Below are 21,950 nucleotides of genomic sequence, written 5' to 3'. Positions count from 1 at the left end.
GGGGTGTGTGTGTGTGTGTGTGTGCTTGTTATAATTCTATGTATTTTTGTGCTTTTATATTGTAAACCACCCTGTGATCCTGGAGTGAAGAATGGTATAGAAACATTTAACATATGAGGCTTTTTAGTTTAGAGTAAAGATGACATCAAAGGCATGTATAAAATAATACATTGTGTGGAGCAGAAACATAGAATTGTAGAGTTGGATGGGACACTGAGGGGCATCTAGTCCAACCCCCTGCAATTTAGGAATCTCAACTAAAACATCCATTGAAGTAGAGTCCACAATCTCCTGAGGGAGTCCATTCCATTGCCGAACAGCCCTTACTTGCAAAACAACATCAAACCTTGCGTTACGTGAAATACATTCGACAAACACACAAGACATAGCTAGCTGTGCATTCACATTAACAATACTATTCTATATATTCTTATCACAATATCAAATGTTTATCTTGCACATAAACAACACATAAAGTGCAATAATGTAGACGGAAGTCCCAATAGATCAGTTCATTCATAAAGACCAAATATCTGCTAGTTTATGTTCCACATATGTTCATAAAGTCCAAACCGCGGCCTATTACAGTTCCACAGAGTTGACAAGGATTTCTGGAATAATGCCTTGTTTCCCTCTCATGGGCTTCATCAGTGGTACATAGTCTAAGTTATATATTTTAATAAATTGAAATTATATAAACAATTGTGCTATAGAAGTACATACCAAGCCATTGGTTCAGGTCCTACCCTCTGTTGTCTCACATTGTTGACCCGTGTTAAGCTTGTGGTCTACTACGACCTCTAGATCCTCATCACATGTACTACTAGCAAGCTAAGTATTCCCAACTTATATTTGTGCAGCTGGTTCTTCCAGCCAAAGGGGACGCGGGTGGCGCTGTGGTCTAAACCACTGAGCCTCTTGGGCTTGCCGATCGGAAGGTTGGCGGTTTGAATCCCCACGACAGAGTGAGCTCCTGCTGTTCTGTCCCAGCTCCTTCCAACTTAGCAGTTTGACACGCCAGTGCAAGTAGATAAATAGGTACTGCTGCAGTGGGAAGGTAAATGGTGTTTCTGTGTGCTCTGGTTTCCATCATGGTGTTCTGTTGTGCCAGAAGCAGCTTAGTCATGCTGGCCACATGCACCAGAAAGCTGTCTGTGGACAAACACTGGCTCCCTTGGCCTGAAAGCGAGATGAGCGTTGCAACCTCATAGTCACCTTTGACTGGACTTAACCATCCAGGGGTCCTTTACCTTTACCTATTACCTCTTCCAGCCTAAGTGTACACCAGTGGATAGAGAACAGTTTATCTCCCTCGTATCGCAGTGTAGCTCTGAGACATCCAATGAAGCTAAATGTTGGAAGTGCCATTAAATTATGGAATTTACTCCCTCCATCTTCTGCACAATCTACTCAATGGATCAGAGAGGACGTTCCTCTCAGGGGCATGCAATTCCTAATTATTTTCATAGTGATCAAGAATAACAGCTGACCTCACTGATACCTAGCTAAATCATTGAGACTCCAGATGTGCCTATATGCCCCTGTCCTCTGCTTTCCCCGCAACGCCCGCGAACCCCTCCCCCCACTCCAGTCTCAATAATTTTAAAGTGTGGGCGTTTTCAACATGAGTAGAGGATGCAACAAAATAGGCTAATTAAGCAACTGCTTCAGAGAAATGATACATCTTACAGATAGACAATAAAATGATTCGGGGCAAAGAAAGGTACTGGCAAATTAAAGCAATTAAAGATTTGATGTAACATGGAGAATCTTATAGATCGGTGGGTGGTACTGCCCCCTGGGGGGCAGGGGGATTAGCTGGGGGGCAAGGAGGCAGTGGGAGGTGGGGACTGGAGGTGTAAGTGACTACCAGGCTTTGAAAAGCTGGTGACACTGAAACAAGTTAATCAGTTTTGTTGAATTAATTCAGCTAAATAGTTTTAATTGGACATTGAATACATGTGCAATTAGTTGTTACAGTTTTGAATTCTACTGTGCTGTTATTTTCCTTTGAGGGTTGTAAAAAGGTAAAGGTAAAGGGGCCCCTGACCATCAGGTCCAGTCGTGCCCAACTCTGGGGTTGCGGCGCTCATCTCGCTCTATAGGCCGAGGGAGCCGGCGTTTGTCCGCAGACAGCTTCCGGGTCATGTGGCCAGCATGACAAAGCTGCTTCTGGCGAACCAGAGCAGTGCACGGAAATGCCGTTTACCTTCCCGCTGGAGCGGTCCCTATCTACTTGCACTTTGATGTGCTTTCGAACTGCTATTGTGGTTCTGTTGGTGTCAGCCGCCCTGAGCCCGGTTTTTGACTGGGGAGGGCGGGGTATAAATAAAAATTTATTATTATTATTATTATTAGGTGGGCAGGAGCTGGGACCGAGCAACAGGAGCTCACCCCGTTGCAGGGATTCGAACCGCCGGCCTTCTGATCAGCAAGCCCTAGACTCTGTGGTTTAACCCACAGTGCCACCTGCGTCCCTAGAGGGTTGTACAAACCACTATTCTGAATAATATTTTTTTTATGGCTGCAACCTAGCAGTCCGGGGGGGGGGGGAATCAAAAGTAGCATTGTAAGCAGCACTGGATGGCAGGGTATAGCTGCCATAGTGCCCGAGAGGAACATTACATCATAGAAGGGGGTAACCAGGGTGGATTTGATTTAAATCAAATCAATTTAATTCCTTTTTCTACAGAAATGTTCAACCTTGCTGGCATCCTCTTAATATTGACAATCAGAGGAAGGTTCGTTTTTGTAATAATAAAATTTCAGAGTACTGTAGTTTTTACAGTTCTATCAAAAATGACTGATTTGGTTCTACTATTAGAAATACATAGACAGATAATTATGAAATTATTGTGAGGTTTAACAAGTTAACTGTTTATATTTGGACAACTTTTCTGCTGTACTTTATTGGAAGGAGAAAAATAATCATTTCCTTAATAACAATTTAAACAATTTATTTAACTAAAACAGTAACATTTTTTCTGGGGGTACGCAAGGATACGCATAGCCTTAAACATTTTGTGAATCCAAGTTTGGCCTCATTGAGGGGGGCAGTATTTCAATATGAATAGGAAAATGAGAGTAGCCCTAACTATTTTTTTTAAAGAAAAAAAGCACTGAGTGTATGATGTATCCATGTTTGTTAACTGATGTGGTTAAACAATTAAAAAGAAGAAGAAGAAAAACTTAGTCTGAGTTTTGGCACACATTATAGGTTTTCTCCTCCAGGGAGAGAAAATTGTGATAAATCTCAGGCTATACACACAACTGTAATGTAATGGAATCTCATAGGGACTATATCTCCCAGCTTTGGAGAGGCTGGCCTTCCTTTTTCTAGGGGGGCGGAGAGATACAGTTGGTAGGCCTAGGCTGCAACAGGCTTGCAGAAAGAACAGGCGGAGGAGAAACAGGCTGGTGGAAAGCAGGAAAAGGGGAACCAAGGACTAGAGCAGAGAACTTCAGGGATTCCTGCTGCAGGACTGAAGTTCCAGGTAGAGACTTTATTGTTTGGACAATTCCAGGCGAGCCCTGGGAAGTAGGGCCTGGAACCAGTGAACTCTTATCAGTTGACTGACAAGGTGTTCCCAAGGACTTACAGATCCCAGTTACTATTTCCACCACCACCCCTTTGGGTTTGCGTCTACATTCAGGTGCCTATTCTGTACAGTTAAGTGTTAGTGCAGTTGTTGGAACCTAGCAGGATTGAGAAGAGGTTGCCAGCCCTGAAGTGCCTTCAGCACTTGCCTCAAGTCTGAGTTACACAGACATTCAACTGACTTGCACAATTATTACACAAAGATCCCAAGACTTGTGGAGTATTCTGCTCACAGGGCTGCACTTTCATTTTTACTGCTTCACACTTAGCTATTTGGTCAGATCTATTCCACTCCAAACAATCTACATATTCATTGAACCTCTTGGAATTTAGCATTTAAGAGGTAAGGGGTTGATTATGTGAATATAAATAAAGGAACAAAATGGGATTAAGGTTTTTTCCTCAACTCTGTATGTTTATTTTATAACATTTTTCCTGTGAAGAAAAGGCATGTTACCTCTGCAGACACTATTTCACACTTTTGAGAATTGTAAAAACAATCATTTGTGAAATATATTCTGGGTAGAAAAACTGCCTCAAATAATCTTACAGAAACCTCTGGAAGAGCATGATATTGTGATTGGATTAATGGAATTCATTTACTGTACAAAAAAAATATTAAACATGGCATATAAAGCCTCATGTATTGGAGCCTCAGCTTCACGATCTGTCCTTCCAGGGAGCACTCAGGGCTGATTTCCTTCAGAATGGATAGGTTTGATCTTCTCACAGTCCATGGGACTCTCAAGAGTCTCCTCCAGCACCATAATTCAAACGCATCAATTCTTCAGCGATCAGCCTTCTTTATGGACTATAATGTAACCTTATAGCCTTTGGATTATAATGTAACCTAAATAGAAAACTATCTTTAGAAAGATTCTTTCCCTCCAAAAGCTTTTTATTTTAAAAAATCCAATTTAAATAAAAAATGATTTAAATATAAACATATCCGATTTAAATAAAAAAAAATCCATTATTATTATTTTTAAAAAAGAACCCTTGATTTTTTTTTCACCCTGAGGGGAACAGAAATGGAGGCTAGTTGCCTGAGCTTCTTGCTAGAACCCTGGAAGTTGCTTAAGAATGCCAGGTACTAATGCTAGCCCTGCCTGTGCTAACCTAATCTAATTCAGCGTTTGCATGCAATTATTTTTAAATATATATAATTATTTTCAAATAGGTTGAGATTTCTAACTCTCAGCCAGATTCTCAAATATTTACCTTTCTTGCCTATTTTTAAACCAGACATCCTTTCAAAAACAATTTTTGACTGCTCATCCATGTTTTTAACCAACATTTTGGTTTTATCTGAATTTATTTTGAAACCCATCACTTCTCCATACCTTTTAATTTCTTCTCATGCTTTGAGAACACTCTCCAAAGGTTATTCATCTAGAGTCAACAGCACATCGTCAGCAAATGCCCTTAATTTATAGACTCTAGGTCCCACCTCAATACCTTTAATTTCCCTGTTTCTCCTTATACTGAAGCAGTATTTCTAACGTCATAATAAACAACAGTGGAGCCTCACCATGTTCTCTTAAAATGGCAGCAACACCCCCCTGAGGTGCCGGAACTGAGTTCTGGCAAGTTCTGGCAGAAAAAAAAGCTCTGCTTTTCTTCCATATTGTTCTCGTGAAGTTTTAAAACTTATGTAGCTGTTAAATCACTTGAGGTGGTGGTTGCCATGCAGCAAAAAATATTTTGTTGCACCCACCTAAAAACTTTCCTGGGGCACTAGGTGTGGTCCTCTGGATGCACCGCTGAATGTGGCTTGTGAGTTCCTGGGGTTGTGATTGGTTCATTACAGTCATTGATGGAGGATAATTCTGATGGCATGGCTGTGATTAGTTCTGGTTGGGCTTTTTTCAAAAGGGAGGGTCATTCCCAGCAGTGTAAACGCTGGTGAAATCAAATGGGTGTGGAGACAGATTGTGGCTTGGTTTGTCGGCCACAGCCCACCTGTCAAAACTGGGATGTGATTTCTCATAATCACTCTGAACCGACGGATTTAATGCAAGTCATCAGCCGAGAAACAATTTGTTCCATAGCTGTTTTCAGTCAGTTCCATTGCGCTCAAGATGTGATTTCACCCCCATTTTTTAATGTGGTTTTGAACCTGTAAACCATGTTCGAGATTTGCACACAGATTTAGCTTTCTGATATAGAAAAGCAAACTTCTCTCTATCTTACATGGGCTGCATTCAAATGCCATACTAAACCAAACCGTAAAGGTAAAGGTAAAGGGGCCCCTGACCATCAGGTCCAGTCGTGTCCGACTCTGGGGTTGCGGCGCTCATCTCACTCTATAGGCCGAGGGAGCCGGCGTTTATCCGCAGACAGCTTTCGGGTCATGTGGCCAGCATGACAAAGCTGCTTCTGGCAAACCAGAGCAGCGCACAGAAACGCCATTTACCTTCCCGCCAGAGTGGTCCCTATTTATCTACTTGCACTTTGATGTGCTTTTGAACTGCTAGGTAGGCAGCAGCTGGGACTGAGCAATGGGAGCTCACCCCGTCATGGGGATTTGAAACGTCGACCTTTCGAACCTAGCAGTTCGAAAGCACGTCAAAGTGCAAGTAGATAAATAGGTACTGCTCCGGCGGGAAGGTAAATGGCGTTTCCGTGTGCTGCTCTGGTTTTGCCAGAAGCGGCTTAGTCATGCTGGCCATATGACCTGGAAAAACACTGCAGACAAACGCTGGTTCCCTCAGCCAGTAAAGCGAGATGAGCGCTGCAACGCCAGAGTCATTCATGACTGGACTTAACTGTCAGGGGTCCTTTACCTTTAATTTTACACACCTGAGGGCCATCTTATGATCTCTGTAATCCTCATCAGCTGTGCAGAGTTTTCAACACTGAAGTAAAACTTCTTTGTTTTAAAGGGCTTCATTGAAAGGTGACCCAACCATTCTGAGGTAGTTACTCTGGTGTTTTATTATAGGTTTATGTTATTTTATCTTTTTTTTGGTGTCATATTGTTTACTGCTTTCGTATTTTAAAATGTAAGTTATATGCAGATGTATATAAGTACATAAAATATTGAAAATTGTGTAGTTGGGTGTTTTGTTTTGTTTTTATCTATCCTGAGCTTGGGTTAGACAGGTTATTTATCTAAATGAATTAGCCAACAAATGCAACAGCATCAACAATTATTGGTTGATGAAGCTGCCACCTTCATAGCATTGGGCAATGTTTCTAATGCCTCTCGTATTCTCCTTGTGTTCCAGAACTCTGTATTGTGTAAACGAGCTGATGGACGAAGATGAGAAGGACAGGGCAAAGAGGTATGGATATGTTGTTGTTGTTTAGTCTTTTAGTCGTGTCCGACTCTTCGTGACCCCATGGACCATAGCACGCCAGGCACTCCTGTCTTGCACTGCCTCCCACAGTTTGGTCAAACTCACGTTGGTAGCTTCGAGAACACTGTCCAACCATCTCGTCCTCTTTCGTCCCCTTCTCCTAGTGCCCTCAATCTTTCCCAACATCAGGGTCTTTTCCAAGGATTCTTCTCTTCTCATGAGGAGGCCAAAGTCTCCTCCAGCACCATAATTCAAAAGCATCAATTCTTCGGCGATCAGCCTTCTTTATGGTCCAGCTCTCACTTCCATACATCACTACTGGGAAAACCATAGCTTTAACTATACGGACCTTTGTCGGCAAGGTGATGTCTCTGCTTTTTAAGATGCTGTCTAGGTTTGTCATTGCTTTTCTCTCAAGAAGCAGGCGTCTTTTAATTTCGTGACTGCTGTCACCATCTGCAGTGATCAAGGAGCCCAAGAAAGTAAAATCTCTCACTGCCTCCATTTCTTCCCCTTCTATTTGCCAGGAGGTGATGGGACCAGTGGCCATGATCTTGGTTTTTTTTGATGTTGAGCTTCAGACCATATTTTGCGCTCTCCTCTTTCACCCTCATTAAAAGGTTCTTTAATTCCTCCTCACTTTCTGCCATCAAGGTATGGATATAGGTGCATGTGATTCTCCAAGCTCACCTGTCCTTATTTGAAAATGCAACAACAGTTAACTAGGCCACTTCTGATAACAATGACTCAAAACTTGAAGACCCAAAATGAAGGGTCGTTTCTCACTCTTGTTTACCGATTTGTGTACTGTGCAAGATAGCATCCGTTTTCATCACGACTAACAAGGGTGAAATGATCAAAATTATCAAAGTTTATTAAAGGATAAAACTATCAAAGTTAATTTGCCCCCAAAGTTGCTACATGCATCTTTTTGATGTTTTAGAAGCAGTGGGTGAATAACTGAAATGTGGATCCATGTCATAATTATTCCACCCACACTTTCCCCTAGAATTTGGTGCTGCTGGAATCAGGACACTGGGCTGGAAATAACTTTTTCCTAAGGATGTAAGATCTTCACAATCCTGTTGGGTTCATGCAAGCACAATTGGCCAACATTGTGTTTCCAACAGGGGCAAAACCAAATGCCTGCACTAGGCTTCCCCCTGACATTTAATATCCAGCTGTGCTGTGGCTAAGGTCAAGTATAGTATCTGTTCTTACCAGTTTAAAAAAGGAGGCACTGTTTAGCATTTATTTTATATTAGGTTCCTGGAGATTGCACCTGTAGACTTCCTCCCAAATGCAGGGAGCTGCCTCCCAAAGTGGTTTACAAACTGTACACCCAACACATACACAATGAAATATAATATTAAAACCATTTCAAATATCAAAACAGTGTTAAAAGCCAACATAAACCATACAATAATACTTACCAGCATAGATCTTATATTCCAGAGCCAGAGAACAGTATCGTATATATGTAACTCAATCACAGGTTGCTTCCAGATGACCTGTTTCTTGAGCACTTATCCTGATTTGTTTTCACAAAGTTTGCAGGGAGGTTGGATGATACCAACTACTGATTCTTACTTATTTTAAGGGAGGTCATGTTGCATCAAGCAATTGTTACTTCATTTTCCCATCTGTTTCCTTATTGCAAAAAAACTCACTTTTGGTGGGGGGGGGGAGTGGGTTTCCTCAGAAGAATGATGAACCAACTTCAATTGAACAACCTGAATAGGCCAGTATCTAATTGAATCCCACCTAAAAATAACCGTAGTCTGGAATCTAGCTGTGAAAGGCTTTGGTAAGAAAACTTTATGGCTGCTTTTAAGAATGTTGAAATGAACACGACCTAAACCTCGATTTCACAGTTCTTGCATTATCCCTTCATTATTTCCAATGCACTTTTGTGTTTCGATTGACTAGGGCATCGCGCAACAAGTCAGAAAAGAAAAGAAGAGACCAATTCAACGTCCTTATTAAGGAACTATGTACCATGCTGCATGGCCATGGGCATCCACTCAAGATGGACAAATCCACAATACTGCAGAGGACCATCGACTTCTTACAAAAACAGAAAGGTACCTGAACTGCCTGCGGACTCCTTTTCTCTGCCTCCCTTCTTAGTAGTGCCGTTGCTGTTTTCACTGTTACTGAAGTATATTGCACTACAGAAATCTTAAAATGTGTATCACAAGCTTTAAAAGGTGTGCAATGCCTTGCCGTGACCCAGTTAGCCTCTTTTTAAAGAGCACAAACAAACAGGATACAGTATATAATCTCTAGTTCAGGGAAAGAGGGAAGAGGGCATGTATTCCCAAGGCAAATATATTTTATAATAAGCTTTTGAAACGACAAGGATGTGACTCTTAAAATGGTCAGGCATAAAAAAGGGAGAGCCTTGAGCTTTTAAAATAAATACTTTAAAAAGTGCTGCATGAGTACTTACCGTATGCAAATAAACACTCAACCTTTGCATTTTGTATTAAAAACTTTAAAACCCTTGTATGAACACATGGAGCTGCCTTATGCTGATTCCTAGCCCTTTATGCCTATTCTGTTTGGCAGAGACAAGTATTCCAAAACATGTTGCCCTCCATATGTTTGGACTTCCACTCCCATCATTCCTGACAATTGGCTATGCTGTCTGGGGCCGATAGGAGCTGTAGTCCAAAACCTTTGGCAGGCTTCAGATTGGTGAAGCCTCAGACAGAGCCTACAAAGCCTCAGTCAGAGGTCTTACAGAACATCTGTTATGTGGTCTTTCTTAACTGGAAATGTCCAGGACTGAACCTGGGGCCTTCTACATGCAACTCCTTAGAAACTGTTTCAAAGCTATAAGGGCATTGAAGAGAGGGAGATTATTTTATTGTCAAAAATGTCATGCAACCAGTGCTTTTTTTCTAAAAAAATGTTTAGGGGTACTCTCATTTTCCTACTCATATTGAAATACTGCCCCTCAATGAGGCCAAACCTAGATTCACAAAATGTTTAGGGGTATGCGTACCCCTGCACCCTCCCCCCAGAAAAAAAAGCACTGCCTGCAACTTAAGAGGTTTCTGGACTGGGAATCATGGACACCAGTAAGACATGAACATGATTGAGGATTGAGTATATTTATGGGTTGTGCATTCAAATGCATGTTTGTCTCAGCGGTCTTATGCATTTGGTCTCATGCCAACTAAAACTGGATTTGGGCCATGCATTATCTGCGTTCTCCTGTTTCCTAGTTAGATCAATAATTATTTCTAGTCATTAGAGATGATTGTCAGGTTTTTCCTTCACTGTTTTGTCTATAGTTAGATTATCTTCTAGTACAGGGCTGAAGGGGTGAAACATAATATGTCTAATTTTCTGATATTTCTCACTTTAAATGGGCTTCATATTTCACAGTGTTTGATACTCAAAATCACAACTTGCCTCCCCTCCTGCTTGCTTTCTCTTTTAGAAATCACAGCACAGACTGAGGCCTGTGAGATCAGGCAAGACTGGAAACCTTCATTTCTTAGCAACGAGGAGTTCACTCAGTTGATGTTAGAGGTAAGATAGAATTCAAATCGTACAGAATATGGGGGTGGGGTTGCTGATGTTCAGTGCTCTTTGTCACCAAGTCAATAACCTGCTGTCCTTCTGAAAGGTGCTAGAAAAACCACACCCAGCGTAATACGGAATGTCATCTGCCAACAGCTTTATATGTGTGACAGTCTGGCTGTGAATGTCACTTTTCACAAACAACTTGGCTGGCGATATGAAGAATTAAGACTTGAAGCACCTTTCTGGTTTCCAAAGCCTGACATCCAGTTGTTTTCGCAGTGAATAAAATGGCTAACAGCCCCTCTGCAGTTTGTTTAATCATATATTCCCAACTATTTGCCATGTTTACTGTGGGAATTGGGAAGTTCATAAACTTTACACTTGAACCACCCTAACTATGGATATATTTGGACATTCACCAAATGATTTTTTTACGTGTTCTGTGAATCATCCTATTTGGGTTTTCCTTCTCAATCAGGCTTAGTGGGAAATAAGCATTCTGCACATTTTTATATATAAGAGTCCATCTATCTGCCTACCAACTTACCAACCCGTCTTGTTTTTAATTATTTGTTAAAGCAAGGTTTCCCATTGTTTTCAGACAGTTCTCTGCTTTTGTTTTTCCTACTAATGTTTAAGGGTATGCACTGCCCTAGAATTGCAGTGTCTTGATTATTTCCATCTCATAGAGATGTGATGACTCACCTTCTTTGGAAAAGGAGGTATGTTTATCTCCATCTGCAAATGCCTCTTGATGAACGAGTCAGTCCGTTGCAGTTCAATCAAAACAGGCTCCTGCCTGAGAAGAGACAAACTCTTTGCAGACTTCATTTACAGATAGAGGACTATTTAATGAACTTTCTCTGTGCTGAGATCCATCTCACCCTTTACTTTTGACATTATTTTAATGATTTCCCCATGAATGTGAAGGAGCAGAATAAATTGGGGAGTGGGAAGGAAGGGTACTGGACCCCCCTGCCGCCGCCCAAGCTGCGTGTCTTGGCTCCCTGCTGACCTGACAACAACAACACAGTTGTGATCTCAAGAACATGTTGCCATGTATGCAGCAATCATCAAAACTCCAAGTCTTTTACTGCACTGACATAAATAAGAAACATTGACTAGGGAAAGAAATAATGGAATGGAATGAATTAAGTCAGAATACAGGAAACAGAAAACTTTTGCTGCTGTGGACTCCCAGGTCTTTCTGTGTTGCTGTTTCAAATAATATGGCTGGGACTTTTCCATGTGGCTTGTGAAAACCTAGTGTTTTTTAATTTTTAAAATACAGTGATGTTCTGGGGAAAACAGATACATGGATGAAGGTAAAACAGAGCAAAGGTTATTGAGTTCACTAAAGTTCTCACCAAATAGCCTCTGAAGTAGTTCAGGAATAAACTGCTGAAGGGCAGTTACTATCCCACCTGAACTCTCTATCTGCCTTCATGGCTTTGATTCTAAAATGACAAGTGGCACTGAAGAATGCTCCTTAATGGCAACACTTACCTGAGATTAACCACTGAGCTCAATGGGACTTGCTTCGAAATATGCCGAAGCATTCTGAGTTTGGAGTTTGTACTGCCCTCCCTAATGATTGTTCAAAAATGGCATAGCATAATCAGTCTCCCTCAACCCGGTGCTCTCTAGATGTTGCTGAACTACAACTCCCATCACCTCTGCCCATTGACCATGCCGGATGGGACTATAAAGGGAGTTATAGTCCAAAAAATCTGGAGGGCAGCCATTGGGGAATGCTAGCATGGACTGTAATGTTATGTACACAATGTATGTTTCTCCAAAAATCTAATTATACTCATTTCCCTAAGGTGTGGGGGACACATGATGCCACGCAGTGTATAGGTGTGCATCATATTGGGTAATTATTGTGGAACGGTGTGTTAGGGAAACCTAACAATAATGTATTACTTCGTATTACAGAAGTTCACTCAATGTTAAATTTATCCTAACATTACCTGGAATTTTAAAAAAATTACTTAAAAGCTCAGAATTTGGTGTCATTAAAAAATTGTTTATTTTCATTTTCAACCATATATATATATATATTTAATTAGATTGCAGTCAACTTAGCCCCATAGATTTCATTGGGAATTATGTCTGAATAGATCTGTTTAGGATTGTAAGTGTGCTTGAAATAATGTGTACTCAAACTGTGCAGTTGTTTGCATATCCCTATGCACACAGTGAGGGACGCGGGTGGTGCTGTGGTCCAAACCACTGAGCCTTTGTGCTTGCCAATCAAAAGGTCAGCAGTTTGAATCCCCGCGACGGGGTGAGATCCCGTTGCTCAGTTCCTGCTCCTGCCAATCTAGCAGTTCGAAAGCACGCCAAAAGTGCAAGTAGATTAATAGGTACCGCTCGGGCGGGAAGGTAAATGGCGTTTTTGTGCGCTGCTCTGGTGTCGGTGTTCCAAAGCGGCTTCCGAGGTGGCTTAGCCATGCTGGCCACATGACATGGAAAAACTGTCTGCGGAGCAGACAAACACCGGCTCCCTCGGCCAGTAAAGCGAGATGAGTGCCGGAACCCAGAGTTGTTCATGACTGGACTTAACTGTCAGGGGTCCCTTTACCTATGCACACAATAGCCTTTACTCCCAAGAATGTGTAAATAAGATTGCAGCAATTATCACGAGGACTTACCTCTGAGTAAATGTACATAGGATCAAGCTGCATAGGTGCAGTATTATACGTACTTGCTAGTCTTCCATTGAAGACTTACTTTTAAATAAATGTACTCATGAAACTTTTTGAAATCAGTACACAGGTGGTTTTGAATGACATTTAAAATACCTCATGTTAAAGGAACAGAACCATTTAATTGCTAGCAGGGCCTCTTTGTAAAAGGTACATATTGTCACATATTGTGGAGTTGCCCCACAGTTTTACCTTTCTGGAACAATGCTTTTCATGTAATGAGGGGCGGGGATCACAGATCAAAGTGTTGTTTTAATTGCATCTTTAGCTTTATTATATACTAGCTGTTCCATGCCACGCATTACTGTGGCCCCGCCCCCATTCCCCAGCACATCCCTGTGAGTGTCTCGACCCCCCTTCCTGTACCCCCTCCACCCCACCCCTTGATTCATCCCTGTGACTCCCTCCACCCCCTACCTGCACCCCCCCGGTTCATCCCTGTGACTCCTGGCGGGGTCTGGTCTACCTTTGATGGGGTGGTGGGGTTGTCGGGGTGGCCCGGTCTGTTTGGTGGTAGGGGAGGAGGCGGGTATCCCGTCCTCCGTTTTGAAAACGGTGGGGTCTGTGTTGGGGTCTGGCCTGGCTCCCGGGGTGGTTACGGCGGTGCTGTGGGTCAGATTCATCCAGGCTGCCCCTCGCTTTGAGGAGGATTCGGCGTGGTTGTTGTGGCGGCAAGGGCTACAGAGAGGTCTGCCTCCCTGGGAGGTCTAGGTCTCAGGCGGCGGCATGGCCTGTGGAGTGGCCTGGCTCCCTGGATGGTGCTGGTCTCCTGGGGTGGCGAGGGATGGGGAATGGCCTGCTCTCGGGGTGGGCGTGGTCTCCGGGGTGGGCTGGGTCCCAGGGCGGTGGGGGTCGATGGGGAGTGGGTGGGATTGTGGGAGTATTTATTTTGTATGTTTGTTTGATGTCCACTGGAAGGCACAATTTTATTTTACAGAAATCCAGGTTTTTACCTGCCCTAGGTGTGTCCAATGTAAGTGCATGGAAACTCCCGCAGCCGCGTGTGACGTGGCCAAATTTGAGCACGATCGGGCAAGCGGTTTAGGAGAAAAGTGTGCTTTAACAAACATGGATCTTCTACATTTATAGATAGATGATAGATAGATAGATAGATAGATAGATAGATACTAAGAACAGCATGATAAACCCAGATTTAAAGATCATATTAGTTATATATTACTGACTGTTAGTGACATTTATCTATAAGCATATATAAATGGTTTTCTAAATTATAGTTTATTGAACTAGCATAAAAGGGGACACAAAAACTACAGTTAGATAAAGGACAAATAAGACAGTATAACTGTTATTTTTAATGGAAACAAGGCAGAAACCAGAAGACCACTGACAGTATGTATATGTAGAAATGACTGAAATCCCTACAATCCCACAATAAATCAAAATTAGCTTTTGAAAAAGATCTCGAAGTACTTAGAAGACCCTGTCGGGGGGGGGGGTGGATCCATGAATAAAGCAATATATAAATAAAATGTTTATGGCAGCAGTAGATAACTTGGGAAGAGAATTGCAAAATAAAAATGACAATTGCATTTGTTTCTAATTTATATATTTTGATTATTATATTATTATTTAAAAAATCCATACCCAAATAAATCATATTCAGAGCAGACCTATTTAAATAAATGGATTTAAATTACTTATGTTCATTGATTCCAATTAGTCTGCTTTGAATAAAACTAATGTTGAATGTCACTCAATAATATTATTTCTCTCACACACAGGATGGAAGCAGGGTTTTTTATCTAAATTATTCCTTCTTTTTCCATATAGGCATTAGATGGTTTTCTCATTGCACTTACCACTGATGGGATTATTATTTATGTATCTGATAGTGTCTCTTCTCTTCTTGGGCATTTACCGGTAAGTTCTCACAACATAATGTCTGAAAATCTTACTATTTTCCTTACAAATGTCAGTATGGATGAAATGCGACAACCATGCATGCAAAGTAATTTTTCAGAGACTTGGATTAAGTTTAATACAACTGTTCTTGCCCCTAAGTAGATATATTTGGATGTTGCTGTCTTTTCTAACCCATGGTTGTCTAGAGGCATGACAAAAACTTGCACACAAAAACTTGTTTGGTCAGAAATTGCAGGGGATAATAATGGGTTCTTATCGCATATTGTCTTTAAGTCTGTAGAAAACTCTCATCCTCATCCCAATACGTACAGTGATGTTCTGAGATTCTGCACGTAGAATGGCCATAGTGTGATCTAGGGATTGACAAATTGATTAATTTTGGTCTCTCTTGGTCTCTCATTTCCCCATTCTTAAGTACACTTTGCCTGAATTCCTCATGAGGAATGTGCATTGTTTTTTCTTAAAAGTCCACATGACAGTTTCTGTGCATTTTCAGGTACATTCCCTCACATTGGTACATTAGGCAAAATTGGTATCTTTTAGGACGTTTATTTACACATATATGCTGGACCCAGGTGGCGCTGTGGTTAAACCACTGAGCCTAGGGCTTGCTGATCAGAAGGTCAGCGGTTCGAATCCCTGTGACGGGGTGAGCTCCCGTTGCTCGGTCCCAGCTCCTGCCAACCTAGCAGTTCGAAAGCACATTAAAGTGCAAGTAGATAAATAGGAACCGCTACAGCGGGAAGGTAAACGGCGTTTCCATGTGCTGCTCTGGTTTGCCAGAAGCGGCTTTGTCATGCTGGCCACATGACCGGAAGCTATACGCCGGCTCCCTCGGCCAATAATGCGAGATGAGCGCGCAACCCCAGAGTCGGTCACGACTGGACCTAATGGTCAGGGGTCCCTTTACCTTTACTTTACACATATATACAACCTGACCCTATGGTAGAAGAGTTCATAGCATTGACGCCCCAAGATGGTGTCATTTCTCCCATAGCCAGCAGAAATCAGCCTTGGCTCTGGCCCTCTCTCCAGCTTGCCGCCTTTTCCAAACTGCAACCTTTTCCCTCCAGGTCACATCCCAGCCAACTCTGGCTTTGTCTTCTAACTCAGAGCCAGAAGAGGGTCCTCACCCACTTGCCATTAGGCACAGAGCCCCTCTCCATAGTTTTCTTAATAAGCCTTTTCTTAATAAGCCTTTCCTTTATTTTTTTAACATTTTCCTTCACCAAAACCTGACTCCCACTGGATGCAGGAATTCAGGGGAGTCTGGTACCCACAAGCTCATAAAATGGGTTGTAAAACATAAATGATATAAAATATCTGGAGCATGTAAACTATGCCTATAATAAGAAATACATGATACTTTAAAATATGGAAGTTAAGAGGGAGTTGAAGAAAAATAACCAGATTAAAAATTGTAATATATGGGAACAGCAGCTAGACAGGGTAGGTTTAACCAGGAGAGGCTTCCTTTTGTTTTGTTTATTGCTGCCAGAAAGAGAAATCTAGCTACAGTCTCCGTTAATTGTTTGAACCTGCCAAAAGGTAGTCCAGATACCAGAAGTTAGCGTCTAAAATGCCCATCAGATATGATAGTAATGCAAGATACTCCTTGGAGAGAGTGATCATGTGCTTGATGCCACCTCTCTTAAGTAGGCGTTATGTTTGTTTTTCTCTTTCCCTGAGTGTATGGGAGACATTTCTCTAATTAACTGTGCTGTAGAGACTATTCTCTTTTCCATAAGGAGTGCAGATGGCTTGGCTATCTTTTGCGGCTTTGGGCACAACTGTCTGTTTTCTATGGGTGCTTTTTAAGGCCATCACATTAACATCATCATCATTAACATTGTGCAGCCAAAGGCCCACCCCCCCCTTATTTTTTGCTGGTGATATTCAATTGGGTTCTTCTTTGCCTCCTTGTTCTGTTTGCCTTAGAACAGCTTTCCCTCACTATCGGCAGAGAGACACAGGGTGAATGCAGAGTCAAAATGCAGTCGGCACATTCTAACTTGCCCTTTTCATCTCTGGCCTACCAACTTCCACGCTTCTTGTGTTCTGTTCTGTTCTACCCTGTGCTGAAGCTTTTTCTACCGTGGTTCAGTTGACAGAACATTGGCTTGAAATAGATCTGGTTCTTGGCTGAGTGACACAAATTTTTCTAGGGTTCCCCCCCCCTCCTTTAAAGCGTTCTCACTTCACTCTTAAGTCAAAAAAAGGCTCCAAGAGAGGATTATAGATCCGTAAAAACAAGACAGACCCCTCTTCTCTGGCTTAACAGTCTAAAATTCACAACACCAAAGGAAAAAAGGGATGTGGATGCACTGCTTAAAGTTGCAGCTATATCACCAGCCATTTAGGATGGAAACTGGTCTGGCAGCTTGATGGAATAGCTGCTGCTAGGTGACAACTGAGGAACAGCCAAAGAAACTTGGTCTCTCAGCAGAGTGGATAGCATTTCCTCTGCTTTATTTCTCCCCTTCTGCTTTGCAGCCTGATGGAATGGTGCAACTATCGTGGATAGTTGAGTGAGAGCCAAAGGCACCTGGTCTCTCAAGAGCCAGTTGAATAGTTCTGCTTCCTTTTTATCCAGCCTCTTGCTAGATATTCTTGGGCAGGTTACTCTTCCCCAAGGTTATAATCAACAGGTCATAAGCCTTGCATGGACTGTACTGACTGTGTCTCAAGTGAGTGAATGCTGCTCCATACAAACAATTCTCCTAAGAGTGAAAGATAGAAATTGGGATGTATTGCGTAGCCTTTCCCCTAACATACTGTTTTCGAAAATGTGGGAATGTCCCCCCGCCCAATGGTAGAGACATTATTCCATTATGCACTTTGTTGGCATCGGTCTGTCTCTAGAAAAAATGGAGTGTACCTCTGGAGGCAAAGTCAAACTGCTGGAGAATCACAGCACCCCCTGTGGCTGCAGAGACCAGTTAACTTATAACTGCTGCCTCTGATGCTGTTTTTGCTGTGTTAGCAGCACTGAAGTGACCTCCACAGGGCAAAAGCCTGCGCAGTGCTCATGGAGGCCCTAGTCTGCCTTGATGTGCTTCAAAGGAAATCAGAACAATATATTTGGTACCAGCTTGGCTGCAGGGGTTGCTGGAAGGAGGCGTGCAAGATGACATCAAATAACATCACCTTGACAATGGTTTACCACCTCAGGTGCTGTTCATGAGCATTCAGCCTCAGTTTTCCATATGCAAATTGGCAATAGTAGTACCCCAAGTAAGTTGTTGAGGATGATAGGAAAAAAGAATGCAATGTGGTTGTTGGGACACTATTAGGCTTAAAGCCCTTTCCCTACGTACTCACTATGTACGCAAACAAGACTTATTGGCACAGAGGTTATAGCATGCAAAAACTGTTATTGTAGTAATTAATAACCATCCCCTGTCTTCTAAACCTTTTTCAAAAGACTTGTGTGTACATGTCTGCCTTTGAACCAGCTCGTGTGTGTGTGTGTGTGTGTGTGTGTGTGTGTGTGCCCATCATCTCCATGCAGCATCATTTGATGGCTTGCATATGTGAACACACACCAGAGATCTAACAACACCAGCAAATCATTTATGTCACTTGATGTCAACACAAATCCGAATTCCTTACCACAGAAGCAGTTCTCATATTTGGCTGAGGGTCTTCAAGTGTTGAGTGACTATTCAGTGCTGTTTTTAAGTGTGAACCAACACTTTCATGTGTTGCGATCATTTAAACACTCTGCCATCGAACTTGACAAAGTGTTCTTTTGTATCAGTCAGATTTGGTGGACCAAAATATATTAAACTTTCTGCCTGAGCGTGAACAGAGTGATGTGTACAAGCTGCTTTCTCCACACATGCTCATGACAAACGCTGTGGCGACAGATTTCCTGAATGGTAAGTAGCATTTTGTTTATTGTCTGTTTGATAGGAAAGAGAAGACCTGCACAGCAAGGGCACATCCACACAATAAATGTTAAGCACTGTGATACCACTTTAACAGCCAGCCTCTGAAATTCACAGGTCCCTGAATTTTGCACTGTAGTTCTTGCAGTGCAAGAAAAGAATACAGAGATAATGGTGTAAAATTTGCATACAAATACACATATGAACTAAAATAACATACAAAAATCCATTCTTTTAGGGAAATTTGCTTTGCAAAAATGCATACATTGGGCAAAATTTCCCACAAATGTATGTATGTTAGGATAAATGTATACTAAAATCCTGTTGAATTTTCACGATGACCATTCCTCTTTTTTAAAAATATCACAGATTGATGTGGAAATGTGAAGAACTGAATTTAAAATTGGAAAAACGGGAAATTGAAATAAAATAAAATGGACAGATCATACAGTGGTACCTCAGGTCAAGTACTTAATTGGTTCCGGAAGTCCGTACTTAAACTGAAGCGTACTTAAATTGAAGTGAACTTTCCCATTGAAAGTAATGGAAAGTGGATTAATCCGTTCCAGATGATGAAAAGCACCCCCTAAAACAGCAATTTAACATGAATTTTACTGTCTAATGAGACCATCGATCATTAAAATGAAGGGAATAATCAATGTACTGTACTATAAAATAAATAAGACACTATTGTAGATGAAAAAAAATTAACGTTTACAGTGGTACCTTGGGTAAAGTACTTAATTGGTTCCAGGGTGCCATGCGCACCCCGAAAAGTACTTAATCCGAGCAGCGATAGCACGTGTGTGAGAAGCGCCAATAGAGCGCTTCTGTGCATGCACGAAGAGCGCAGATCGCTTCTGCGCATGCGCGCGCGGTGGAACCCGGAAGTAAACACTCTCGGGTCCGCGGAGTACTTAAACTGAAAGTACTCAAACTGAAGCATAGTTAAACTGAGGTATGACTGTATCTGCAAGTTCATAAGTGTTCATCTGCCATGAATTTGTCTAATCCTCTTTTAAAGCCATCTAAGTTTGTGGCCATCACTTCTTGTGTTACCCTAGCCATGTAAGAAGGACAGAACACTATGCAATGGCTTTAATTCTGGCAGGGCAATGTAAGAACCTCTATTAGGTTTTCCTATCCTTGCTGAAAGAACCGAATCTCTGTCCAGTGATTCTACAGACAGCTTAATTGTCATGTAAGTACTGATTAAGCTGGTAAAATAAGCCTTCACTGGGACTTAAGAGGCACACAGGGCTTCTTATATCTTGTGCCCTCTGCCCTATTTCAGCCTTGAAGAAGGTTGCATGATTGAATGATTCAGGTGCAGGGTTAATCTAGAAGTCTTATTTAATTCCTGCAGCATGCTGTTATTAATGTGAATGTGCTTTGGACAAAGGTGTTAGCAAGTGCAGACCAATAAGCTTTGTTCTCAACATAACTTTTAGTCCTATGGCAATCAAAGGAAGAATCTTTTAAACTTGTGGAGAAGTGTTACTTAACCATGGTTTGTTTTTGTTATTAAGCATTGCATCTGATTGTCAGAAGTCAGAGTTAAGGATGGGCTCTAAACCAGAAGGCAAAAGCACGGTTGAAGTTTTTTCCATAGTGCAAAGCATCTGAATAGAACAAACTGGTTGTAATGACTGGAGGGCATCTTGCCAAGCTACATTAATTACTGTTGTTGTTATTAATGCTAATAGGATATTTATTGTATTTTTTTTTACTTAAAATGTTTCTACACTGCTCTTTCCTAAAATTGGTTCAAGAGCAGTTTACACAATTAAAATTTGTTGCAAAGAAGTGGCTTTTTCCTTGCTATGGGAGTGCTGTCATTTTGTGCCCATGCCATTACATTTCTTCTAAAATATTTTATTTTGGGGTTGGATATCCAGAGTTTTCTGAAGGGATGAGGTTACTATTGAAATTTTAAAAACATTTTCTCACTCTCTCTCTCTCTCTCTCTTTCAGCTGAAAAACAGATAGAATTTTGTTGTCATTTAGCCCGAGGAAATTTAGATCCAAATGAACCCATTACATATGAATATGTGAAATTTGTAGTGGAATTTAAATATTTTACTAATGGTAAGCCATTGTATTATCGCTGTCCCTCTCCCCCCTGTTCATATGCTCATAGAGCTGCCTTAAACCTATTGAACCTCTAAAGTTTCTGGTGCTGACAGTATGTTAATCGGGATTTTATTTTGAGTGCATGTGGGGGGGTCATCATTTTTTGCATTGTGGAATAAAGCCGGGGCATGGCATCACAGTGGACATCCAGTTATGGACTTCACAAAATCTTTCCCCACTTTCCTTCTGTTTTCCACCAGATTGTTTTAGGTCTTCCAAATGTTGTTATTATTATTGAGCATTCATGATGATTTGTGCTCATGATGATGGTATCAATACTGTTTGCACCTTTGGAGGTTTCCCAGTGGACATCCTGCTTCATTTGCAATCAGTTTATGCTTCATAGTTTCCTGCTGAAATCTTTTAACATTCAGTATCACTGATGTTCTAGTTTATTGCCCCTAACTTGTCACTGTGTAAGGCAAGAGTTCCCTTCCAGACGGCAATAATTTCAATGGAGTAATTTTGGAAAAGCATTGCAAAACAGCAGAATGGTGTGTGGACAATTCAAAGTAAATTCGCTACTAATGATTGCATCAGGGACATAATCAAAGAAACCAGTTGGGGTGGGGGGGGATGTCCCTATTTTAGTACTGAATAGAGTTGTTTTCTTTTCCCTGCCCAAGGTCTTCATGACCTTTTTGCAGCTCCGTTTCACATTTTTTTCCCAGTATAACAATGCTACGCCAACATTTCTGAAATAATCTCTCAAATAAAAGAAGTCTTGTTATGCTGGATGTTCATAAAGTAGAAAGTTTAGCTGGCTTGGTTTTATTGGCACTGGGTGAATATTGAGGTGGATGACAATCAAAAGTAGACAGGAAAGTTTTGGAAATGCTGTCTTTACTTAAGAACGTAACAAGAGCCCCAGTATGCACATCAAAGGTGCAATCAA

General features: G+C 41.5%; 1 protein-coding gene across 3 annotated transcripts in view; it reads left to right on the top strand.

Moving 5' to 3' along the window:
- The window catches only part of PASD1 (PAS domain containing repressor 1), a 97,572-nt gene that overhangs the window by 41,931 nt on the left and 33,691 nt on the right, over nucleotides 1–21,950 (top strand). For 2 of the 3 annotated variants that reach the window (XM_060270394.1, XM_035113275.2), the window contains exons 2-7: nucleotides 6,829–6,885; nucleotides 8,830–8,984; nucleotides 10,352–10,443; nucleotides 14,940–15,029; nucleotides 18,793–18,913; nucleotides 20,897–21,010. In XM_060270394.1, coding sequence (XP_060126377.1) covers nucleotides 6,854–6,885; nucleotides 8,830–8,984; nucleotides 10,352–10,443; nucleotides 14,940–15,029; nucleotides 18,793–18,913; nucleotides 20,897–21,010 — 604 coding nt within the window. In that variant the 5' untranslated portion in view covers nucleotides 6,829–6,853. Of the gene's footprint in view, nucleotides 1–6,828; nucleotides 6,886–8,829; nucleotides 8,985–10,351; nucleotides 10,444–14,939; nucleotides 15,030–18,792; nucleotides 18,914–20,896; nucleotides 21,011–21,950 lie in introns of those variants that run through there. The other variant, XM_035113278.1, reaches the window with a different exon arrangement.

This window comes from Zootoca vivipara, chromosome Z, assembly GCF_963506605.1.
Source record: "Zootoca vivipara chromosome Z, rZooViv1.1, whole genome shotgun sequence".
NCBI classification, from domain to species: domain Eukaryota; kingdom Metazoa; phylum Chordata; class Lepidosauria; order Squamata; family Lacertidae; genus Zootoca; species Zootoca vivipara.
This window is presented reverse-complemented; position numbering and strand designations above follow the sequence as displayed.